The 23,366-nt window shown below is 38.9% G+C and overlaps 1 protein-coding gene across 4 annotated transcripts in view; it reads left to right on the top strand.

Moving 5' to 3' along the window:
- LOC124169195 (scavenger receptor class B member 1-like) overlaps positions 1–23,366 on the top strand; it is a 79,706-nt gene that overhangs the window by 50,270 nt on the left and 6,070 nt on the right. For all 4 annotated transcript variants that reach the window (XM_046547712.1, XM_046547710.1, XM_046547711.1 and 1 more), the window contains 4 exons: positions 9,561–9,652; positions 12,568–12,728; positions 15,703–15,850; positions 19,210–19,410. In XM_046547712.1, coding sequence (XP_046403668.1) covers positions 9,644–9,652; positions 12,568–12,728; positions 15,703–15,850; positions 19,210–19,410 — 519 coding nt within the window. In that variant the 5' untranslated portion in view covers positions 9,561–9,643. The remainder of the gene's footprint in view (positions 1–9,560; positions 9,653–12,567; positions 12,729–15,702; positions 15,851–19,209; positions 19,411–23,366) is intronic.

A 23,366-nucleotide genomic window follows, 5' to 3' on the forward strand; every position in this document is an offset into this window, starting at 1 on the left:
CTAAAAAAATTGGGTTTCATGAAAAGGTTACGTTAAAATTTACTATAAGTAAAAACTAGACAATAGTTTTGAATATTATTTCTCTGAGGCTTTGGGGGGGGATCTATCCCCCTATTCCACCCCCTATAGTTACGCTACTGAGGGCGTCCGTTTGGGTCGACATTTCGATCGTCGTCATGGATAATTTTCAAGGCGAGATGGATGTCTGCCATGGAATTCGTCCGTCTTATACAGGGCGGAGAGAAATTATTCCAAGAAATTTCAACCCTGGATAGCTGATTTCAGCGAAAACGAGTGCTCAGGGTGGGGTCGCCGGGTTTGACTCCTGAGGGCCGGGACGTAAGTCCCAGACTTATACGCCCTCACTCCTCAGGAGGGGAAGCACAAAGGAAGGGAAAAAAGGAATTGAGGCGCCGCACAGTAGGCTGAAATAAAAAAAGCTGGGCAGCTAACTACCTTTTTTTTTAACCCATTCGCTGCTGTTCAATCTCCGAAAAACCTTCTCCTCGAATGCGGCGAAAAGCGTGCTGAGCGCATGACAGGGAGGAAGAAAAGGTACGTTCACAGCAGTGAAAGGGTTAAACTCCTCTCATAAGCTCCTTCTTTGACTTGAAAATTTCAGTATGCGATAGATATTCCCGGTATCCTTTGCTATCTCCGCCAACTCCCCACGGTTCTCTAAATACCGTACTCTTGTCCTGGCTGGGCTAGCTTAACCCTAACACGGGCAACACATTTTTTCTGACGTATTCGGGCAAGGTGAGTCCAATGGACTCTTTTAATTTAAACTATTAAACCGTGAAAAATATTACTTTTCACATCAATTGGTACATATTGTGCACAATAGAATCATTTAACATAAAATTGATTATTTTCTGTTTAACAAATTTTTACATTACTTATTAATTTCATACATAGTCAAACAGCGAGTACAGTGGACTCTTTTGACTGATTCTTTCTGTTTTCACTACATAAAACACCAAATATTTATCGTTACATGTACATAGTGATAATTTTACATCATTTTGACAATTCAAACCAAATATTTGTAAAATGCCCATTACTTTTTACATTTCGTGCAAACAGACTTACCTTGCCCGGATTTGTGGGAATTCAGGGAAAAAATTATTTTTTAAGTTACTTTAATTCCGAAAGAAGTTTGAATTACTCTAATTTATAGGAAATATACAATTAGAAGAAGTAAAAAAATTACAACATGCTGACATTTAATAACATAATAAAATTCTCAAAAATGTGATGCGATGAGTCCAAGAGCCCGTATTAGGGTTGATTGAACAGTGGCTCCTCCTAGAAATCTCTAATTACACCCCCGAAATGATGGTAGAAACTTATTCGAATCGGAAGTGGGTAGGGAAGTAATCGGTTTGCCTTTTCTCAAAATGTTCACGGACACCGTCTTCCGCTATTGTTACGCGGCCTTTCCTCAACGAAAACGGTACAGATCCATGTTCGGAACGATATGCGTGATGGATTATGGTTGTTGCCGTGCATTCACAATCGTGCCGACTCGAAATGTCCGTGGGTATGGTCAGAATTCTAATCAACCTCATGGCACTCCGGCGACGTGTATTGCTCCCGTCCTCTTAGCGATGCAGCCTTCAAATCTTTTCCAAGAGCTTTTAATTTTCGATTTTAGTTTCCCCGGATGACAAATATCGAGGGCATCTCTGATTAACGTGCGAAACGTCTGTAAGGTCTTCAAACATATGACACGACCTAGAAAATATACGTGTGCTGGGCCGGATTTTGATCTAATCACCTACTATTTTTTAAGTTTGTTAAACAAGAGCTTAATAGTATAAGGTGCGTCAATATTTTACGTAGAAATCGGTGAACATATGTACTATACTTTGGCGCAAACTATAAAAACGAATAGACCCGATGAACAAAAACCGTCAATCACAACCAATGCATTTTTATGTTTGTTTATTAGTCATATAAAAAGAATTTCTCCTTGTTTTCGGTTCATCGTTTCATTGTTCACTGTTTTTAGAACAGTGTTATTTTAATTTTGCCAGCCATTTGAATGCAGGCCCCTTTTGAACTTGAGGCCCTAGGCTGAAGTAGGCCTATAGAGAAATCCTGGACGTGTGACACTTTTTTCTTTCGATTTGCGAAATGGAGTGGCTCTTTTTAGGAGGATGAGTAATAATGCCTAATTTTTAATGTTGAGAGTTATTTCCTGTCCTCCTTATAGGAATTATAAATTAAAATACGCGATAATTCTTCCTATAAATAGAAAAAAAACGCTCAGCTGAAGGAATAAAATGTGATATTAGGGCCCGTATCATAAAAGTCCCCTCGAAGCCGGCCTCCACCTCATTGTCGTCAGGAGGAGGAGATACGATATCATAAAACCGACCTCAACCTCAAAAACGTCGAGTTTTGAGGCCAGCCTCAGCTCAAACTTTGAGGTTAGATTATTATCGGCTCAAAGCGTTTGAGGTGACTTCCGCCATTGCGAGAAGATGATGATTATTCATCCACGATTATTAAACTCTTCCGTTATTTTGTGCCAGCATCTTGCCTTGCTTAAAACGGACTCCGCATCCGAGCGCTTACACTCAATTACGTCCTTGTACTTGACCACCAAATTGCACAAAATTTCCTGCTCCTGCCTGGCCATGCGCTCCGACTTACATGGGGAATACACGACCTTCGGGTGGCCGATTGAGCTCAAATTTTCTGATTCGGCAGATCACGGCTGTCAATTAAATATGCCGAAGCAAGACGACGCACTTCTCAAAACTTTTCGAGAAAAAAGCAATTAAAATCTTAAAAAACGGGTCTACGGTATATATCCGGTATTGCCTTACATTTACTTGAAGACAGTGGTGGCCCAGTGGTAACGGTGGTTGACTGTGGATGTAAGGACTGGGAGTTCGATCCTCACTCACGGTACTTCTTTTATTTTACTAAATTCTTCGTTTGCAAGTTTCGGGATACTACTCGAACAAACGGAGAACGTGTTCTTTCCTCCGCCGCATCGACTGCCCTGTATTTTTGACGGTATACACGCGTCATTCATGCTTACGAATAATTTTCTCAATTAAACTCCCAATGAAAGCATAATCCGTCGATAGGGTGGATTTCCCTCCCAATTAATAATTTAAATGTCATTATTCTGACCCCCCCCCTACAGAAGACAATTTACACTCGCAATACCCTAATATACCTAGAGAGAACAAATAAAGACAAAATCGCCCTTGGAAAGGCTATTATATAGCCCTTTCTTCATTTCCTACCCCTTTCAGCACTTATTATTGTTTAAAAAAATGAATTAAAAATATTTTCATTGAGCTAACGAAGATTAGAAAACAATCTTTAAAAATGCAAACAATAAAATCCTTGAATAATCAAATACAAAAAGGACTGTGAGTGAGGATCGAATTCGCCATCCTTTTACATCCACAGTCAACCACCGTTACCACTGGGCCACCGCTGTCTTCAAGTAAATGTAAGGAAATACCGGATATTTACCGTAGACCCGTTTTTTACGATTTTTAATTGCTTTTTTCTCGAAAAGTTTTGAGAAGTGCGTCGCCTTGCTTCGGCATATTTAGTTGATAGCCGTGATCTACTGAATCAGAAAATTTGAGCTCAATCGGCCACCCCAGTCGTCAGGTCGTGTATTCCCCTTGTTAGCCATTGCTGTTTCTATTGTTGATATTGGCGGGTATCTCCCCGGCCGCATTCGGTATATCGCTACTGCGCATGTCTGCGCAAATACGATTCGAAAAAATGAACATGGAACAATGCTGGAAGACTGTCAACTCTGAAACCAGAAACATCGTCCTCAACAATGCGTCATTTCCGCTGGCTCAAACCCCTCCTCCTATGAGCCGAGCTGGAGGAGACTTTTATGATTTGACGCGGTCGAGGGATCTCCTCGTCGAGCTAGGCCGGCTTCAAACGAGGCCATCCTCAACTTCAACTTCGAGGGGACTTTTATGATACGGGCCTAGGAATTGGAAATGTACTTGTAGATGGAATATAGAAATGAGAGTCCTACTTGGCCCGATGCACAGAGTTTGTCAAATTTCGGATTTCTTCGAAAGTATTTGTTATAAAGTGTGCGAGGCTTTCGATCTCTCTTGAATGGGGAGGACTGCGAACGAAGCCGGGTTTTCCTTTAATCTCTGTTCTGTTTCCTGAGTAGTCGTTACCTGGCCAATCAAACATCACACCTGCCCATCCTTAAAGGCTTTTGGGTGTTTAGAGTACACAACCTCTCCTGAAAGCCTCCGCAATGTCCTATGTCGTAGCTTAACTTTTGTGCTAAGGACTTGAGGTTTACATAATAATCTCAGGAAATACTATGTAGGTTTCTGCAGTTATAACGAGACATAATTCATTCTCAGAGTTGGTTTGGCGGAAAAACAAACGTCAAACCCAATTTTGTTCGTTTTTCGTCGTGATTTCTTGGAGTTTCTTACTTCAAAAGTTTTCACGTAATTGCTGCCAATACTGGCCCTGAACAGTCATTTGGAAAAACCGCGGAGTACTGCATTTATGGGCATAAAATACAGTATGGAAAGCATACGAACGCGTATTTCGAGTTTTTTTGAATCCACTAACTCTTCGAAGAGTTAGTGATCCCTAAGCATGAATTCATGTATCCCTTACTGTATATTTCTATAATAAATCCAATATTACATTGTTATCATGAAAAGATAGAAATCCAATCGGTGCTATTACTATCCGAGCGTTAATTTCTGCCGGAGGATTATGCCCCTTTGTTAACGAGGCTGACTTTTGCTTCCTAAAATCCCTAAAAACCAACAAATGAGTAGCCTGGATACATGTTTTTAATCACTGTAGTTCTCGTTTCCTTGTCTTATTTTCTTCTTGGAGCAGAGGTTCTTGGGATAAAATGCAGAATTGACTCCACCGTGCGAATGAGTTTGTTTCAGTGACTTTATTATCAATTTCATCTCAATATTTAGATGGCGTATTTTGAGAATGACCTTGAAGTCAGTTAGTCGATGAGTGAATTCTGAGGATTTAGTATCAGCGGAAAATTCGTCGGTTGAGATCCCCGGGAATCGCTTTCGTAATTCGTGACGAATTCAGTGGATGACCTAATGTAGAGAATTCGGAGTTGACGCAATGCTTCTCTGTTGACACGACCTCAGCGCGTCACAAAATTATTTTTCGAAATGCTGTTCATTTTGCTTCTAGATCTTGCTCTTCCCATGCTGAAGATGATCTCATTGAACATTCCTTCTCTAAAGATGGTTTGTTAGAGCATTTCTGCCCTTACATTAAAGTTTGGGTTTTGTACTTTATATAGGGGATTCATGTCTCTTTTTTTTAGCTACTTACGGATTATTTATGTATTCTGACAAAAAATTCTAATCTTTAATGGGCTTCTGATGCGGTTAACTTATACGTTGTTCGTATTTTATTGTATTTGGAGGAGGCGACCGACAGCTGAGGTCATTTGCGCCGTTAGCGAAGCGTTTGGAAGGAAGGGTGAAGAGAAACCTGGCGTCAGCATTATTCTGCTCTTATCGAAAGGCGCTGAGGGGACCGCACTGACTGTCCTATCCGACGGACGGAGTAATGCGCTGGAAATGCCCTCCACACCAGGGGCGCAGCTAGGAATTAAGGCGCGGTTGGGGGTTTAGATGCAACTAATACCGGGGTGTGTGAGGGTATGGAATAACCACCAGGATAAGCGGTGGGTGCGAGATTAATTAATTGCGAAATTTTAAGATAAATGGTTCAAAATGGTGATTTTTACGGCTTTCTGATGGATAATTTATTAATCCTTACACTATTCTATTATTAATATCAATCCAATTAAGTAAAATGGATTAAACTTAGGTCATCGCGTATTTCGAATGTTGCAAGTAATACAGCGAAGTACAGCATATACCTAGCTTATATTTACGTGAGTATCCATGAGAAAAAAATCCCCTAGACCAGGAATGGAACCACAGACCTTTGGATTTCCGTGGCAATGTACGAACCTGGTCTGGGGGATTCCCTGACCCTCTCGGAATCTCAAGATTAATTCACCATTCGTATTCACTGGAACTAGTCAAGGTTTGCTCCTAAATGACGAGGATTTTTGCAACAAATATCTTAAGATTCTATCATGTTCGAATCCTGGACCACAAAGCCCTCCCTTATTGACATATACAACAGACACGTAGTAGAATAAATGGTATAGTACTTGTAGAGAGTATACTTTTTAATATTTGAATGGCGCGTATCTCTGTCTCACCGTATTGTCAGGTAAAGATCAGTTCGTGCTTGCTGAGGTGAAATGGTGAAATGCGTCGAGATGTAAAAAATATATTCCTTAAAAGTAAGATAGCATTCATAATGAACAGAAGAAACTTCTTCGGATTGAGACTTCAATCCGATATTGCATTTATTATTGATTTTAGTTCCAATTAGAGAAGTCCGTATTTTAATGTCATTTTTCGAGATGTAAAACAATACAATTAGAGTGGGTCAGTCCTCAACAGTATATATTACCAGAGAGTAAGTATATTCTCTATACTTACCTACTATATAATTACTCTATGATATTACTCTCTTTTCGAATATTTTTTAAATTCACATCACTGTAGGACCGAAAAATATACTTTCCAATATATCGATGGCTAAGTTCTAACAACACGTATCTCAAAAATAGCAACCTTTCAGGAGAGCAAAAGAAATATTATTTTTTAACATGTACACTGAAATTAAAAACCAACAGTTCATAAAACTGAAAAAGAAGCATTCATTTTCAAACAAAGTGTTGTTTTTTGTTTGTGTTATATTTTTTAATGTTGTTACTTAAACTTTGTTTAAGATACCTGTCTCAAACCGGCCGAATTTTAGATACGTGTTGTTAGAACTTAGCTGTCGATATGCCAATTTTGTTATTATTCGTTCACTTTTCTGGTATTAACATCACCATGGAAATATACCCTGGATTTCCCTCCCCTGTTGCTTTGAAGGAAAAATATGCCTTTTAATGCGTCACTCACCTCTTTGCTTCGCTATTTCCTAATAATTTTTCACCGACTTCCCCCTATCATCATTTGTATGCGTGTTTTAATGGGTCAACTATTTGTAATTTTATCCTGACTAAACCTCTTGAATTTCTCCATGGAAAATCCTCATACTTGAGATGAATAATGTTCAGCTGTCTCTTAAACCGTGCGTGTATTTTTTTTCAAGCTATCCTCACTGAATTGTGTCAGAAAAAAAATCTCAACCGACCTGTTTCCATACTAATTTCCCCTAAGATGATCACTTACCTGTCCTTGCTCAAATGATATTCCTTATTTAAGGTGTGTGTACATGGACCCTCAAGCCTATTGTCATAAATTTCGCCGTTATTCATTGTCGTTTTTATCGGAATGGAGAGGAACTTCACGCTGAGTTGACCTGAATTTCCTCTCGAGTGTAATTATCACCTGAAGATTATTGAGAGTGAAACGTCGTGGAGGTCACTGTGCTCTTTTTTATTCAAAGTTTCATTTCTTCTAATCCCCAGCACCTTAGTTGCTGTGCCATTCATTCACAGCTCGGTGGTGACCTTGCTGAGAAATATTTGATGTCTCTATACTAGAAGTGGTTTCTATGTAATATTCCTGCCGTCCCATTTAACCCTGTGTAAAAAAGTATTCCCTTACCAAAGCCAAATTCGACGTTGTTAAAAAGATGTTTTTTGTAGATAGGTCCATAATCTTAGCCTCCCACCAATGAGATTGTAGAGCAAATATTGTTGTAAAAATTGATATAAAATAGTTATAAAAAAACTGTTAGTAATTACCATTTAGGTATACCCTTTCACTGTTAAGGGATAGTCATGGTATCACTACACGAGCTGTATGTATCATTCAAAAAAAGCATAATGCATTATTTTATATGATGGTAGCCTTTAAATAGTTCTCCTTAAAGGCTACCTAAAATAAATCTACATTTGTAATTGAAATTTGCTTTATAGAGTAATAAAACTTATTATTATAATTATTATTTATATATACCTATTATCTTTATTGTAATGGACGCCCACATATTCGGGTAATATGTAGAATTTTGTCTAAAAGTATTTCGAAAGCGAATCACTAAATGTCGAATCATATTCATTGTGCTTATTTTATGGATACGAACTCGTCGGCAAAACATTTCCCCGTCAAATGAAGATAATTTCATAGCTCTAGTCCTAAATTTTATCTGCTCTTACTTTTCACCTCTATCATTTCGCAGATGACCTGAACGACTTGATAACGTCCATGTTACTGGGTATACATTATTTTACGCGGAATTTTCGTCAATCCTCTGGGTCAAATAGCATGATAACTTATTTTGCTCCATGTTTTTGTTGTCAGCTGGTGTTTTTCTTATACATTTTCTACTTCCTGTTTTGAAATAAGATTTATTTTATCTCTCGATCTTTTTCCACTCTTCTTCTGTCATGAGTATTGAAATTCTCATCTTGTATGCATCCCGGTTCCACCAATCTCCAATTCCACAATGGTTCCACGGTGTTACGGTTAATTTCCACTAAATATGGACTATTTTCATAAAATGCATTATATGGTAGTAATTTCAATGATATGATTATTATCTAGAAAACAATTTTAATTTTCTGTATGAATGATTCTCATAATTTTAACTTTATTTTATTTTTTTCGTCCCCATAGTGTTTGAGTTTTGACATTAATTTAATGAAGCAGAGAAATGAAACAACTAGTCATTTGTACCTGCACTCGTAAATATTAATTCTAAATAACCGATTTATACAAACTATTTCGACCTACGCGAGAAGTACTGGCAAATCGAAAAATGATATAAGTCCATTGAAATAGATTGAATCAATTGAAAATATTAACATAGAGTAAGTATATTCTTACTCTATATACTTACTCTATGATATTAATTAAGCCAGAAATTTCTTTCAATGGAATTAATAAATTAATCGTTCGTGAAATGAAGGTCCATGTTATAACATGGTTTTCTCGGTTCTAACCCCGTGTTATATTATGCTGACATTAAAAAAAAACATTTTCATTTTATTTATTAATTTTGTAAAAAAACGGCGCTTATGAACTCGTAATTATTTCACCATTATGTGAGGGTTTCGTAAGAAAATTCAATGTGAACAGTTTCCTACACAATTGGGCCCATTATGCTTTACTCTAGAAGTTCGGGGATCAGGTTGGTGTGGTGTTGGCGTCCAGGTTCAAATCCCGGTGGTGGCAAAGGATTTTCAGAGACCTCCCAATCCCTGCTTGAATGTTGTGGGGAGGACATTTCAAGCGCGACGATCCATCCGTCGAATGGGACATTAAGCCGTGGTCCCCTTGGTGCCTTTTGCTAAGAGGAGGCTAATGCCGACGCCGGGTTTCTCTCCACCCTTCCCTCCATACCCTTCCCTCATGGCGCAAGTGATTATCGGTCGCCTCCTCCAAATACCATACCTGTAGCACTTCAATTTAACCGCCGTATTCTTTGTGTATTGAAATAACTCATATTTTTATTGTGATGAAATAAATTCATATGGCCAAATTTTTACTTATTTTTTCCAGGATCCGTACTTCTTGGTGTCGTGGGTATTGTGCTGACTGCTATCGCATCTCTTTTCTCTGTGGTGGACCCTTCCAACCTGATCATGAAGCATGTGAGTAGGCACTTACATAGTTTATGCTCTAGCGAAGAAACTTCGTTTTTCTTCAACTTATTTTGCAATCTTTTTATCTAGTTGCGTGGGTCACGATCTTTATTTTAGTTTCGTCCACATAGCCGCGACAATGAGCGAAAGAAAAAGTAGAAAAATTAAGTATACTTCTTTGTAAATGCCTTTAAAAACACCATGTTATAGCCTGAATATAAAAATGAAAAAATTAGCCTATTAACGTTTTCTTTGAATATTTTTCAAGTATTTGCCTCGCTTTGTTTGATATTCCACAAATAATTCCGTAGTTGATTTTGCGTTGTCAGAAAGAAGTGTTATTATCAATGAAAGTCGCGTGGAAAAACAGAGAACTCACTCAATTGCATTTACCTAATAAGTTTCTTTTTAACTTCGGGTGCTCGGGTACTTTAAAATCTACTTCCAGTTTTACTTCAGATTATCTCAGCTCGTGAAAGCATTTTTACGTAATGAAATATTTTTGGTGTCTCTACATAACTAAAGTTTGTGAGACAGATTAAAATCAAGCCGTAATAATTATTTAGCAGTTTGAGTTAACATAATAGTTATTATGGGTGGACCTTGGGCCCGCGGTACATCTTGTACATATAAGGAAATGTCTAAAGGTTTGGTCTTCTCACCTGCGACGTTAGCGAAGAAATGCCTGCGTAGTAAACTCGGCGTCTTCTCAGAAAACTTAGCTATCCCACGTAGTGAGTTTTTTCGCCTTTTTTAAGTGCATTATGGCGGTCTTACAATCGGAGATATTTGCACACTTGAGTTTGCTGTGGCTTATCTTCCACTTTGATTTTTTTATGTGCTTGAGACGGTATACGAAATTTTTCGTGTCATCAATTGCCATTGTAAATCGAGGCTTACATACTGAAAATGCTTTCCGGGTATTCCTAAATAGCTATTCTCGTTATGGTGTTGCAATTATTGTACTCCAGCTAACATTTTGCTTATGCTTTTCATTCCCTCTTGACAAATATGCATAAATTTCATCGGAAGATATAGAAAATATTTGCTAGTTGGAGGTCCTTAACACTTTTGGGATATACGTAAGGGCAAGTGAAATCCTTCGGCTATCTCGGGCAATTTATAATATAGGACGGAATATATAAGTTTGATTGAAGAAGCTTTGCAGCTTAAAGGATTTTATGACGCGAAAATTCATATTTATCTCTCTAAGGCACTGTTACTCGAAGCTTATCTAGGAAACGGCGAGAGGGAGGATGATAATCTTCATCATTAATGGAATAGTATTTTTTCTTATTTAAACCAAATGTAAGTATGATGAAAATAAAGTTAAATGTGTTTTTTGTATATGCATTAGCATTTTTAATATCCTGCATAGCAGCATCCCTGACCTCAACCGGCGCGTAACAAATTTACGAGGATATTCAGATTTATTGTGAGAAAACACTGTGATTATCCAAAAGTTTATCCAGGAAACGGCGATGAAGGGTTAAGTTTCTTCTGGATGAATAGAATAATGTTTTTTTTCTTTTTATATAATCTTATCTATGGTGAAAATAAAGTTAAAATATTTTTATTGATAGGTATTTCCATAAGTATTTATATTTCTCTACATTGTTCCGTCCCTTTAGAGATAAGTAGCCGGCGCGTAAGTCGTATCATATTTGCCTGTGAAGAGATTTTTGTTCTTGAATTCCCACTTACCACTTATGACTGATTCAATGCTAATTACGCTATGGCATAATCAAAAAGATTTGGAATAGATTGAAAGGTTTGGGATTTGGTATATTGAAATATTTCGAAGAAATTTGGGAAGTAAAATAGGAAAGAAAAAGCGTAAGGAATACAGGTAAGGGATGAATGTGACATTGTGACAACTAAGTAAAGCAAGATTGTAAACTGGTGGAATCCGTGTTTATTTCAACATATTCTGTGGTGGAAGGTATCCATTAATCAATCACTAGAAACTGTTCACCGCAGTTGTAATAGAAAATCTCCACAAATCATAAAACTATAAAACACTATGTATATTATTTTAGAGAGTTATCATGAGGAGCAAGCATCTTGTTTACATTGCCGAAAATATTAATGGTAATATTTTCCGGTATTTATCCCCAAGGAATGAAGATCGAGCTGGTGTCATTGATAGAGCGCCAGGGTTCTTGTGGAAGAATCTAGAAGGCGCTATCTGTTATGCCACCCCGGTCCTCAATAGGGTTGTTTCCTTCATCAAAGAAAACAAAAGGCATTGATTGCGATTTGTTACCGACCACTAGTGTATTCATAAGATACAAATTATTTGGTTTTAGAAATTCCAGTTTTGACGAATGTTAATGGTCAATTTTAGCCTCATTTGAAAAAGGCCAGATTGGCGGCCATGCGATACCACTCCACGTGACGTCACAGGGGCCCAGATGCTATACGAGTAGATAGGAGTTTTACATCGCCTGAGATTACCAATGCATGCATAAGGCACATAGCTCAGGGAAACATCTCTTAGTAATCACCTATTAAAATTGCTTATGGTCGGAAAGTTTCCTTCGTTTGATAGGGTATTAACAATCTTTATTTAAGCCAAGCGCTACCTGCCAGCAGGGTACTCTGCTACCTGCTAGCAGCCTGCATCGTATCGGCGCTCATGGCCTCGCACCAAGGTGGCCTCACACGGCGGCAGCCGGAACCACAGTGACGTAACACGGGATATTCCCAGTATTCATTCTTATATGCCGTCGCGTTTTCGCGCGCTTGAAATTTTTCACTTTTCATTTAATCGCGAAAAATAGCTTAGATATCGCTTAGATATCGTCATTTAAAGATCTAAAAGCGTGAAATACGTACTCCAGGAGTAATAATCTTTCGATTTAGGCAATAAAAAAGTAATGGGAAACCACCCTATTCCCATGTGATCTCTTCTCTTTGAACAGACGCTGAGCCTGAAGGAGGGTTCGTATGCCTTCGGTCTTTGGCGGAAGCCGCCCGTGGCCATCTACCTACGCGTGTACGTCTTCAATGTCTCCAACTCGGAGGCCTTTCTACGCGGAGAGGAGCGACTCCGCCTCGAAGAAGTTGGACCCTACGTCTATAGGTGAGTGCAGGGGTGCCCATCTGTTGGCGCACTACTCCCCCAAAATTTCTCACCCCCCTCCCTGGGTGACTCTGCTCTGATGACGCATTTCCCCTCCCCTTACAATTTTTTTCTGTGAATTAAATAGCGTCATACATCCCCTACGATATTTATCTTAAAATTACATGTATCCAATAAAAAGAACATAAGCTATTTTTACGATCGCCTTAAATATTGATGTACATGGGTAACATGTGATATTAGTACACCTAAGAAAACGAAAGTGCGTATGCATCTGCCGAGCAAAACCCCAATTTTAATTAGCTAGAATTTATCACCGAACATATGAAGCTTAAAGACGTTGTGAAACTATATTTACGGGAAGCCTGTGAGCTATGTAACTCAAATGTAACATTTTTCTCGAAAAAGAATTAGGTGTAATGTCAATGTATATAGGGTATACGTTGGCGGCCCTGGAAGAGTTTATGTTTGTTTTACATTGTTCCTTTATTATACGAAGATGCTTTATAAGTAGGTTTACTACTGGTAGAATATTTTTATTTTTCGTAGATGATAATAGATTTACAAGTTTTTAGGACGCAAATATTTGATTTGATTATTGTTGCCGCGCTGCGCACTCCTCAAATGAAACGAAGAGCCCCGACGTTTCGTTATGATTCGGATTGCATGCTAATGTATGGTGCCCAATCGTAATACGCACTCCGTACAGGCACACCCGTACCATCTTGCTCTACGCATGAACGCAGGTGTGTATTCAGTGGCGATTAATCATCTCACCGTTCTCGTCTCCAGTGACGTAACTTCTCACCCTTGAAAACTAATCTGTCATGGCTATGCTGGAATAAGTAATTGATATTTTTAGTTTTTTTCGTCTCTAAAATACCGGCGAATATTTGTAAATTAAGTAATTTCGTTCGGTTTCTTTGTTACTTAATGTTTCAAGAGAAAGGTTCTTCTGTGTCAGTTGTTACTAAATATTATTGAAATTAGCAAAATCTCAACCATTTAAACTGTTAAGATTTCGCTTAATTTATGACAGATAATTATTATTTTGCTTACTGCGTAGTATATGGGAACGCATGGGCGTTTCAACAGTGGATACCTTGGCACCCACACACTATCTCCAAATAAGAGCGTTTAAATAACCTTAGAAAAATCTAGTGTCGAATTTAGGTAATGTATAAAATTGGCGATGAATTTTCTCTAGCTTCCGACCGAGTTAGGCTCTCCATTTGTGCCATGAAGTCTTCTTACCACCCTTCTACATCAAGGTCGCGGCCCTCTAGCTTACCCCCTTAACCTGATAGCCCGCACTCATCCAAAAATACAACTTCGCGATGAGATACCCTCCGTTTCCATGTTATACCCCCGTTTTTCGTTCTGCTACAGCGTTGACCCGTCGCTGGATATTTCGCTTAGAGGTCCTTCAACAAAATTTTCGTGGAAACAATTTCCCATTTGTTAATAAGTTGTAAACATGCCTGCTATGAACATCGCTTATTTTGAGGATTAATTACTCCATCAAGCCACGGTTTTTCATTCTATATTTTCACGCGAAATACATACCTTTTTAAAGGCCTAAGCTGGAAAAATATTTGGGAAGGCGGTGCTCAAAGATAGTGGGTTGCAGTTGATGGATACGATGGATACGCTTAAATTATCTCCAAAGTATTTCAGGAGGTTCGAATCTCTAGACCCCTCCCTGGCCTCTCTAGCCTTGGCTTCTTTTGCGGCAGAAAAATTATTCTGCCAACCATTCACAAAAATAAAAGAACAACCAATTCTTGACTATTTTGTCTGGAGTACAAATAGATAACAATGATAAATAACTGCAGGATGATAGTGGTTTTTTAATTTAATTTTTCCTGGCGCAGGTCGATCAAATGCGTGCAGTTCGAGACTCAGGGCGGAAGAAAAGGAACAGCCCCAAATTTCGTACTTCCAGCGCGACGAAACACCAACTGCTAGGGTCCGTTAAAGAAGAAGTGACCCTGGTGCCCACCAAATACGCACATAGTCGAGGTCGATAACCTGAGTGTTGACCATGAAAAACACAACCGTGGCAAACAATCTGTACGCATCTCATTAATTCGGCAACCTTGTTTTTCATGCGTTAAATCGTCCTTGAAATTACCCAAAACAGAAGCATATCGGAACCACTCATTGATAAAGTGCACTAAAGTGGAGTCGCGGAAGTGACTTTTTTTCTTACGAAGCACCTCATGACCCCACACGGATAGCGTACGGTGGGCGAACTCAAACAGCCCTCTGTAAGTTACCCTCAGCGAATAACAGTGTTTTGTTACTATTGTGTTTCGTTATGAGCAGTGGCGTATTCAGGGGGGAGGTCCGGGGTGTCCGGACCCACCCCGAAATATAAAAACACAATGATTTTCCTTCATAAAAGAAAACAAAATATTGAAAAATCATGAATTTAAAAATATTTCTTTAACAAATGAAGTTTTTTCGATTATGAAAAGTGTTAAAATTAATTTCAAATCCATTTTTCAATAATTTCCCCCCTTGGTTTTGGACCTCCCCCGAACGAAATTCCTGGCTACGCCACTGGTTATGAGCTCTGCATTATAGTCTGTGTACCACAGGGTGGCACACGGGCCCGCTAGCTACCCGAGTCGGTCCTTTTCTCCTCGCGGCGCAGCGGTCACGTGCACCACCCTAAGGTATACAGACTAAAAGGCCTGGTCAAACGATACATTAATACGTACGAGTTAATTTCTAAAAGCATGAACGCGTGAATGACTACGAGAATGCAGCGTATAACCACCCAACTTGTACGAATGCATGTACAGAAAATAGAACCGGTTTTTAATTGGTTCATGCATCCGTACATGTTCCGTTCCGGTTCACACAAATCGTTCATGCAAGCAGACATTAACCCTTACGTGTTAATGTACCGTATAAACACGCCTTTATAGTTTGTGACATTCGCGCAATCTGTGGATTTGATTTCCAGGGAAGAGCTGGAGAACGTTAACCCGGACTTCGGGTCGACATCCGACGATTCGCTCACGTTCGAGCCGAGGAGGACGGTGCACTGGGAGCCTGAACTGTCTCGGGGGTCACTGCAGGACAAGATAGTCGTCCCGAACATCCCGCTAGTCGTGAGTATGAAAATAAAATCGGACTTCGACCATGACCATTGCGTGCTCCACTTCGATGACGTCACCGCGCGGTTCTCGGAACTGACAATGAGACGGAGAAAAAAAAGCGACTGAACTTGGAAAGAGGAACGAAAGCACTTGGAAAAATTCGTTTCTGAATAGCGAAGTAAATTTCTCCGCCATAAAATTGTCAGTATATGCTGTTTTACGGTATGTTCTCAATCGGCCGAAAAATTAAAATCCCCCTTATATTTTTTTTAGAAATTTAAATGACCGCTAATATCTAATGGATTTGGCGATGCTTGTTTATGAGTAAAAAAAATATAGACTGCAACTACAATAAAAATTTATTCAGGTGTTGGTTAGGGCTGCACATTTCGTACATTCCCCAGAATTTCCTAGATTTACAGATAATGTGCTCTTTCGGTGTAAATTTAGTTCACCTTAAGATTCACGCTTGAACGATTAAAAACCGCTCACAATAGGCACATTTAGGCCGTTTTACATGGGCCACGTAATTGCAAAATCTGACGTGAGTGCGCAGGTGCAGTCAAAATTGCCTTGTGTTAAGCGGTGATTTGCAAGAACGCATGCGATAATGCATGAACGTGAGATGGCAAAATATCCCGTTCTAAATTCGCCCATGCATTCGCACAATCTCACGCCATAATGAGAAATAATGCAGACCTCGAAGTGCAAGGTGGCTCAGGGAAAGGAACTGATCCCCCTACCCTGAATGTGTGATATTCACACGCCTGTGACCTAGTCCAGGGCGAGCTCTACCCTCACCTATCGAAACCGACCTTCGAGTTTACTCACTGAGTAAGTGAGTAAGTATTCTATAATGCCTTATGGTTACTGTTGCCTGTAATTGATTATAATAACTCTTACGCACGACCCTATTATTATATGTATAATTCTTACGGCTTCACCTGGCATTTGATCCCCGAATCCCTCGGTCAGTAGCCAAGCGCTTTACCCACTAAGTTACTACTCTCTCCGTTGAGAGGCTCCAGTTTCATTAAAATGAATTAAAGGATTTAAATAAATCAAATGGATCGACCGAGTATAAGTAAGAGATCTTAAGAAGAATAGGAGAGAAGAGATGCCTCATGAAAACCGTGACAAGAAGACGGAACAACCATGTAGGCCATATCTTGAGACATGATGGCCTGATGAAGACAATCGTCGAGGGACAAGTAGATTGCAAGAACGCAAAAGAAAGACCTCAAATAAAATACATGGAACAGTTAAATAAGGATGTGAAAGAGAAGAAATACCTACGTATGTGTGAAAATATTAGATTATAGGAGTACTGAGGGGAGAGCTGCGTCAAACCAATCTTAGAATTTTTGACTAGTGATGATGATAATGAAATTAATGGACAATACTCGGGCGACTGACAAGGGAAGTCCCTCTAGTGCCACCTTAGCGACGCAAAGTACCAGTAAAACGCCTAAATTTATGCAACAATTGCCCCTCATTCTCCGTTGCTAGGATGAAGAGTGCTGACGGTGTATTGTCATCCTACGGGTTGCATACATGTAGGAGTTTTCCTTTTACTTTCCGTCGCTAAAATCTCGAAAAATATTGAGTATTGGCGGCAGTAACAAAAAAAAACACCTCAGAGGTATCCATTTCCTGGCACCTAGCAAAATTTGAACGATATCTGGTGGTGACACTTAAGGGACTCCTTGAGACCGGACAGTAAAAAATTGAATGGTAACAAGATATACGGATAATTGATACCGAGAGCAAGGAAAAGTGGGGAAGGTATGGTCAGAGTCAAAGCCGTAGCCAGGGGGGGATGGACATCTAGTAGTCCAATGCGACTTAAGTCAATAATTATCCAAGCGAATTTGTAGGTGCAATGTGTGTAGTTGTAGTGCAGTGTGTGAAATAATAGGGCTGTGAATTAGTAGAGAGATGAGTGACTTATGAGCCTCCTGAGGGACCGCAGAATTGACATCGACACCGAGGAGTTAAATCATTTGGTCGCTGCATAAAAAAACTAGAAGGCTAAATTCAATTTTACAATAATATTTTTATATTTTCCTTTAAGGGTTCATAATAAATATGTATATTTAACCGTATACGCTATTTTATTTACCTTATAAAAATAATTTTATGTTTGTCAACTATTCTATAAACCCCCCCCCCCCCCTCCCGAAAATATTTTCTGGCTACGGCCTTAGTCAGGGTTGGTGCTGCCGGTATGTCTGCGTCAGTGTCCGGTGATCTGCTTGGAAGTAGCGTCGATTCGTCTCTCCACCATGGACTCCAAGTCGATCTGTCTCGGTGTAAGCCTCAAAAACTGACTCTCGGGGATTGGGTATCCTTTATATCTAGTCCCACTAGGCTAAAGGGTAGTGTCTCCGTTTGACTCACAAGGTATATATGCACAGCGGTGGCATCAACCTCGCATCCCGTAATCTAAAGGCCGTTTTACACGGTACACGGAATTGCGCAATCAAAATTGCGTCATGTAAAGCGGTGAATTGCTAGAACACATGCGAGAATGCGTGGATGCGAGACGGCAAAATAGCCCCTGTTCTAATTTCGTTCGAATGCATTCGCGCAATTCCACGCCATTTTAGAAATTAATGCAGCTCTAACCTGCTTTTTAGTGGTGACTTGAAATTCACTTCGCTAAATTCGTTACACTCTACCGCGATCGGGCACTGGGGTAGAATAATGTCGTTATTTTTGGGGAGGTTCACCACTTTCCGCTGCGCCTTGGTGGTATGCAATGCATTACATATGCTAATTTTAGCCGTATTGCGTCTGAAGTCTGGTGTGCGTAAAGACAAGTAGGTTTTAGATATTCATCAATTATTTTCAAATATTGTTTGTTCAGATTGTGAAATAAAAACTGTAATTGTAAAGCCGCCTTAAAGATTACGATCTTTTCAAATTTCCCAGAAATTACGAGTGCGCCCCCCGCTGATCGAATGGGTCTGGTGCTAATTCGGATCTTACTTGTCGAGTACATGGATCGAGTGCCGAATATAGGCGCATTTAGAATTTTTTAGTATCTATGAGCGCCTCTCTCTCAATAAATTTAGTATCCCATATGAATGACTATGAAGCAAGTGATCTCATGAATATATTTTTTTTATTTTCCATTATTTTTTAAAATTTAGCATGCCGTAACAAATTAAGAGAATGAATTTCAATGTCAACAACACGAGTGATTTTTTAAGAAAAATTATTTTTATTTTAAATTAATATTCCTATAATTATTAGAATTGTAAAAATTTGTTGTTGTACTTCAATGTTTGCATTTTATGGTTGTGCTATTTTTTCAATATTAACGACAAACCTAATTGCAATTATTATGCATACTGTTTCCCTTTCAGGCCTTAGCATCATTGGCCCATAAATCATCGAGGTGGACAAATCTTGCCTTGTCAACGTTGATAAACTATTTGGAATCCCAGCCATTCCTCAACTTAACGGTTGAAGAGTATTTTTGGGGCCATGAAGAGCCTCTTCTTTCCTTTGCATCTACTGTCCTCCCCACTTGGATTACATTTTCATCTCTTGGATTGCTAGACAGGGTAAGAAAATAAGATGGAAACCCTAGAGGTTCCAAGTTCATGTTAAGCTAGGTTTACACCTGCGAGAAATTGCGCGAGTTTACTGTCTGACAGTCAAAATTGCAAGTGTAAACGGGTCGGCGAGCAGTGTCGTGACAGTTGTCGCGAGCAGTGTCGCGAGCTGGGCGGCTGAGTGTCTGACACTTCGACTCACAGGTCTAAACATGAAACTTAGCTCTAGCAATGTCTCGCACTCGCACTGTCGCCTGATCAAACCGCGGGAGATATTTCCCGACACTTTTGCGGAAGTTGGGCTGAAGTGTAGTTGTGTTGTCTCTCGAGTCTCCTGTAATTTGTTGTCTTTTGTTTATTTTTTTGTGTCGTGTTGTTTTGTCAATGTATTAAGCGAAAAGGATGGAAAATCCCCTTGAGCAAAGTAGTTACAAATGGTTGGACTTGGAGACAAAAAAGTTATTACGTTACATGAATAAAGCGAAATCTTGTGGAATGTGACACTGAAAGAATACAGAAACCGAGTGAAAAATCAGGAAGCTTTGCGTGACATTAGCAAGAAGAATAAATACATCAGAGAATGATAAGAGTCACCTAAAAAATAGAGATTGTATGACGAAGGTAGTGCATAGATAGTACAGCGCCAAACATATAGTTATGCATGGTACCACTTCAGTGGCACAAATTTTCTCTCAAGTAGATTGGGATGGACAATTTTACTACTTTACTAGTATTAGCTATTCTTATAAAATTTGAAGAAAATTATAATTGAACTTTCATAACTTCCGAACGACAACTTTAGGAGAGATGCAGTTTAAGACATTTCATCAAGCATTCAGATGGCTATAAACAGTGTAGCCTAAATTTAATCAAAATTGTTGGAGATAATTTTTTCAAAAGATTAATTTTAGAAAAAAATTATTTTTGTCAAAAAAAAACTTAAAAATCAACCTGAAAAAAGGAAAAAGTATCCGGTTATTCATTAACTAAAACCGCATACCCACTTTGGTCAAAATCACTCTATCCCACAGCGGTCCCAATCGCTAATCTAGTGGGACAAAAGTCAGTTTTGCTACTTTTAAAAATAAAGTCGCCGTAGGTGTAGCGATATCCACAAGTAAATGCTTAATCATGAATGGTAACTTTTACAACGTTTATATAAGTTATAACAATATTATGCAGCTGCAAAGTCACGCATTGAGATTGCCTACCCTCCGCCTACATCCAGACGGTGGCTGACTCGCTAGCATTAAAACGTACCTGCTAGATAGCAAGAACGCAAGGAACCACAATTTCTAACGGGATCTTATAGCCATCGGTATGTAGCATTATTTAGATGGATTTTTCTTCAAATATAATTGCTCTCAAATACTAGATTTCAAATGGTAATCTCTTAGTCTTTAAAACCCTCGTTTTTTATCGAATTCAAATGCTTAAATTGACTTTAAAAAAATATATGTTGAGGTAGGATTGCGAAACCTTCAAAGACATGTGGAAACGCCCTTATAGATATTTTTATCAGATTTTGCGCCTACTAGCGCTTTTTGACTATTATGTCCTTTTTGTTCTATGAAGTTAACGAGAGCCGTTGAGACACGGGCCAGGGGGCATTTCCTTGGACGACGCCTGGAATATCGGGATAAATTACGCTAGTGAAGAAATATTTTTAATTTTAACTATTGTAGTTTTGTACGGTACAATTTTTATTAATATTTATGGTATTGTTATTACATGGCTAACAATTTTTTACATTTTTTATTGATAAGGAAAATCATGTCACATTCAGAGAGATTCAAGGTGCCGGCGCGGCGGTAAATCACATGGAATTGTTATAATTGCTGCGGAAGAAAAGCATAGAACATAAATGAGGATTTAAAAGTTGTAAGGAAGATACCTCAAAGGACATCAGGAAAATTGTGATGCTATTTAAAAGTAATTTTGATAAGAAGTGGAAACAGTGCTCCAGAAAATACGACAGATTTTGTTGAAGTACAGTCTATTGCGAAGGATATATTGAAAGTAGAACTTTGTTTTGCGAGCCAGATGTCATTGCGGAGCTCTGGGAAAAAATATGCGGCTGCAATTATAAAAGACATAACTGAAAACATACCAAAGAGAGCTACCAACTATAAGAAGGCTAACTTTGCCTATTCCTATATGTTTTCCGTTTCTATGTTGCCTCTTCAGCTAAAATCAAATGATAAAAACAACATCTTATGGCAAAATACCAGGCCATCTTCGATCAGGTATTGTAGATCCATTAAATTATTTCTGGAAGATGAAAGTTATGAGGTAACTGGGAAAGAAGTGCAAAAGTTAAAGACACAGATCTCTCCACTGATGCCCTTGGTCATCGAAATAAATGGGAAGAAATTGTACAAAGTATCAGAATTTTGACGTTAAAAGAAATCCTAACATTTCATCAGGCATTAGTTGAGTAGAGGTGGAATTATTTCAATGGTTTGGAACAATTCTTAGCGCACTTTCCTGTGGTTTCTCCATAAGTACAAGTGAATTTGAGAAGTATGCTAAAAGAACAGAAGAAATATACATGCGTCATACTCATGGTATTACATGCCTTTCACGGTACTTAAAATATAATTCATCGGACATAAGTGATTGATTGCCCCCATTGCATTGCTTTCCGAAGAGGCCCAAGAAGCAAGGAATAAGCATATTCGGAAATTCAAAGAAAATCACGTGCTAAAATACTCAAGAAAGGATACAATGAGAGATTTTTTTAACCTACTATTAGTCACATCTGATCCTTATGTTTCCAGTATTAGTTCGTTGCACACAAGGCATTGTTATTCCCTTTCAATGGGTGTCAGGCAGCTTCTCAGGGAACCAATATTACCTGCGCCTAATGAAATGAGTAATGTTAAAGAGATCGAGGACGTGGAGTCGGTAAATGTCGGAGATGAAGAGAGTTGGGAGAGTAATAATGATGAAGGTGACTAACGTTCCTCACTTCACTTTCTGTGAAAAACGATTTTACGTTTAAATCCTGTGTTTAGGAGCATATTTTTAACATAATTAGTTCATTAAATTAAAAAAAGCGCATTACTATACAATTTTTTAATGATTTTCTTCAAATTTGTGTAAGTGTTGAGTAACATGAAATTATTTTGCAAATTAAAGTAATTTTTTTCATAAAAACCTCCTTGAAAAGACCTGTGATGGTGTTATTTTGTGTTTTAGTCAATAATTTGGCATTTCTGAATGTTTTCACGACAAAAGATCTAAGTTTTTTGGGAAAAATAATTTTGTCCCGCTAGATTCGCAATTGGAACCACTGTGCCATCCGTTTGGTTACTGTGGATATTTACACATACGTAAACAGGCAAATATAACGAATAAAAACGATTATACTTACCAGAGGCAAGAAAACGTGGGGTTATAACCATAGGCGGATCCAGGGGGGGGGCACGGGGGCACGTGCACCCCCCAGACCCTTAAAAATATGCTAGATTTTTAATACGGTCCCATTATCATTTCGTTCGTTTTGTATGACGAGGTGTCCTTGTGCCCCCCCCTGAACAAAATCCTGGATACGGCCTTGCTTGTGCCCCTCCCAGAAAGAAATCCTGGATCCGCCCCTGGTTATAACTATCAGCCGCTGACTCGCTGATATCGATTCCCTCAAAACAATGTCCTGTTTTTGGATTTGTACAAACAAGGCGAAACAAGACTTGTACAACACAACTTGGCCCAACAAAGTAGAGCAGATTCTCCAGCCCTGCAGCAGACATCCTGATGAAATTCCTAAACTGTTGAGTCCTCTATTTGTAACTCATTTACTTAAAGTCGTGAAAGCTCTCAAATGTTGCCTTCTATCAATCCATTCCTTAACCCAGATACTCCTCTTCCTTTTTTTCTGTTTATGTACTCTATGCCAGTAATAAAGTAACACTATTGTAGCGGCAGTTTGCGCACGTCTACTTCGTGGCATTGTAAAAAGCTAC

The sequence above is a fragment of the Ischnura elegans genome, chromosome 12, assembly GCF_921293095.1.
Source record: "Ischnura elegans chromosome 12, ioIscEleg1.1, whole genome shotgun sequence".
In the NCBI taxonomy this organism is placed as follows: Eukaryota; Metazoa; Arthropoda; class Insecta; order Odonata; family Coenagrionidae; genus Ischnura; species Ischnura elegans.